Source organism: Eurypyga helias, unplaced genomic scaffold (assembly GCF_000690775.1).
Source record: "Eurypyga helias isolate BGI_N326 unplaced genomic scaffold, ASM69077v1 scaffold27191, whole genome shotgun sequence".
Classification (NCBI taxonomy): Eukaryota; Metazoa; Chordata; class Aves; order Eurypygiformes; family Eurypygidae; genus Eurypyga; species Eurypyga helias.
In genome coordinates, this window is record NW_010231900.1 from 1 (window position 1) to 1315 (window position 1315).

Sequence of the window (1315 nt, forward strand, 5' to 3'; positions counted from 1 at the left end):
CCCCACAGCAGCCCCAGGCCCTGCCCAGGACGGGCCAGGCCGTGCTCCCTGGCTCTGGGGATGGGGGTAACCGAGGGCCACGCACGGGGCCTGGCGTGTCTTCACCCCTCCTACGGCCCCGGTCACAGCGGGGAGCCCAGGGCGCGGCGTTACGGCCCTCCCCGGGCCCACCGAGGGGCTCGAGCCCCAAACCTGTGTCGGTTCTGCAGCCAAAGAGCGCAGACTCCTTGTTTTCCACACCGAGGTGTGGGGCAAGCGGGGTGTCAGTCAAGGAGGAAGCCGGACTTCCCTCCGGAGCAGCCCCCAGGAATGATGGTGACCTAGGAGCACCCAGGACAACCCTCCTGGGAACTCTGGAGGGCAGGAAGGAGCGTGGTGGGGGTCAGGAATACCTGCAGTACTTCTCCAGCATGAAGTCGGACAGATCCTGCAGGATCTTCTCGCTGTGCAGAGCCACGAACTGCTGCCGGCAGATCTGACGCGGGAAGCAACGGTGAGTCTGGGCTTAAAGGTATTTTCCCCTCCTCCCCCCTCAGAGCATCCCACCAGGAGAGGTCAGAGGTGAGGCGCAGGGGGTGCTGCCGGACCAGGGAATCAGCCTGGGGCGGTGGGAGGCAGAAGCCGACCCTCATTTCAATCTGCCCTCGCAGCTCTCCAGGGGAAGGAGCCCAGGGCAGGCCAGAGGCACCGACCCGGCTGGGTGCTGCGTTCAGCCCATTTACAGGCACAGATCCTCCCCCAATCCGGCTCCCCGGAGGGTGGGAGAGGGGGCTACGGCACCAGGAAATCGGCTGCGAGTGCCAGCAAGGCCCCAGGGCCCCTTGCCCAGGTTGGGATCAGACACGGAGCAAAGCCGAGGGGAGGCAGGTGCCCGTGGACACCGCAGCGTCCTCGCTCGCCGGGAGGACCTTTACCTGGTTCATGACGTCCACGGTGCACGCGTGGGTCCAGTAGCAATCGTGGACCGAGACGAAGGTCAGACCCTGCCTGGGAGAAGCAGAAGGTGCTGTGAGCCCCCCTCGCAGCAACGTCCCCCCGTGCACCTTCCGGCTGGGACATGAGCAGGGACACAGGGATAATGCCATGTTCTCCCTGTCAGCCCTTCTCCGCTGGGACCACCCAACAGCCTCCCGCCAGGGAAGGCCCCCCCAGGGTGCTGGTCCCTACCGGAGGCAGTGCAGAGCCGTCAGCATCATGTGCGTGGAGTCCAGGGAGTGGATGAAGTTGGGGGGGAAGGCATTCTTCTGCTTCACCGTGTCGGGCTTCCTGCAGCACAGAGGGGGAGGCGGGAGGAGCTGGGGCACTTCCAGAGCCA

General features: G+C 65.9%; 1 protein-coding gene across 1 annotated transcript in view; it reads right to left on the minus strand.

Annotated features, from left to right (window-relative positions):
- Positions 1-371: 371 nt before the first annotated feature.
- The window catches only part of LOC104516809 (DNA-directed RNA polymerase, mitochondrial-like), a 3387-nt gene continuing 2443 nt past the window's right edge, over positions 372-1315 (minus strand). The window contains exons 6-8 of the mRNA XM_010161259.1: positions 1168-1266; positions 915-987; positions 372-475 (exon numbers count right to left, since the gene is read on the minus strand). Coding sequence (XP_010159561.1) covers positions 383-475; positions 915-987; positions 1168-1266 — 265 coding nt within the window. The 3' untranslated portion in view covers positions 372-382. The remainder of the gene's footprint in view (positions 476-914; positions 988-1167; positions 1267-1315) is intronic.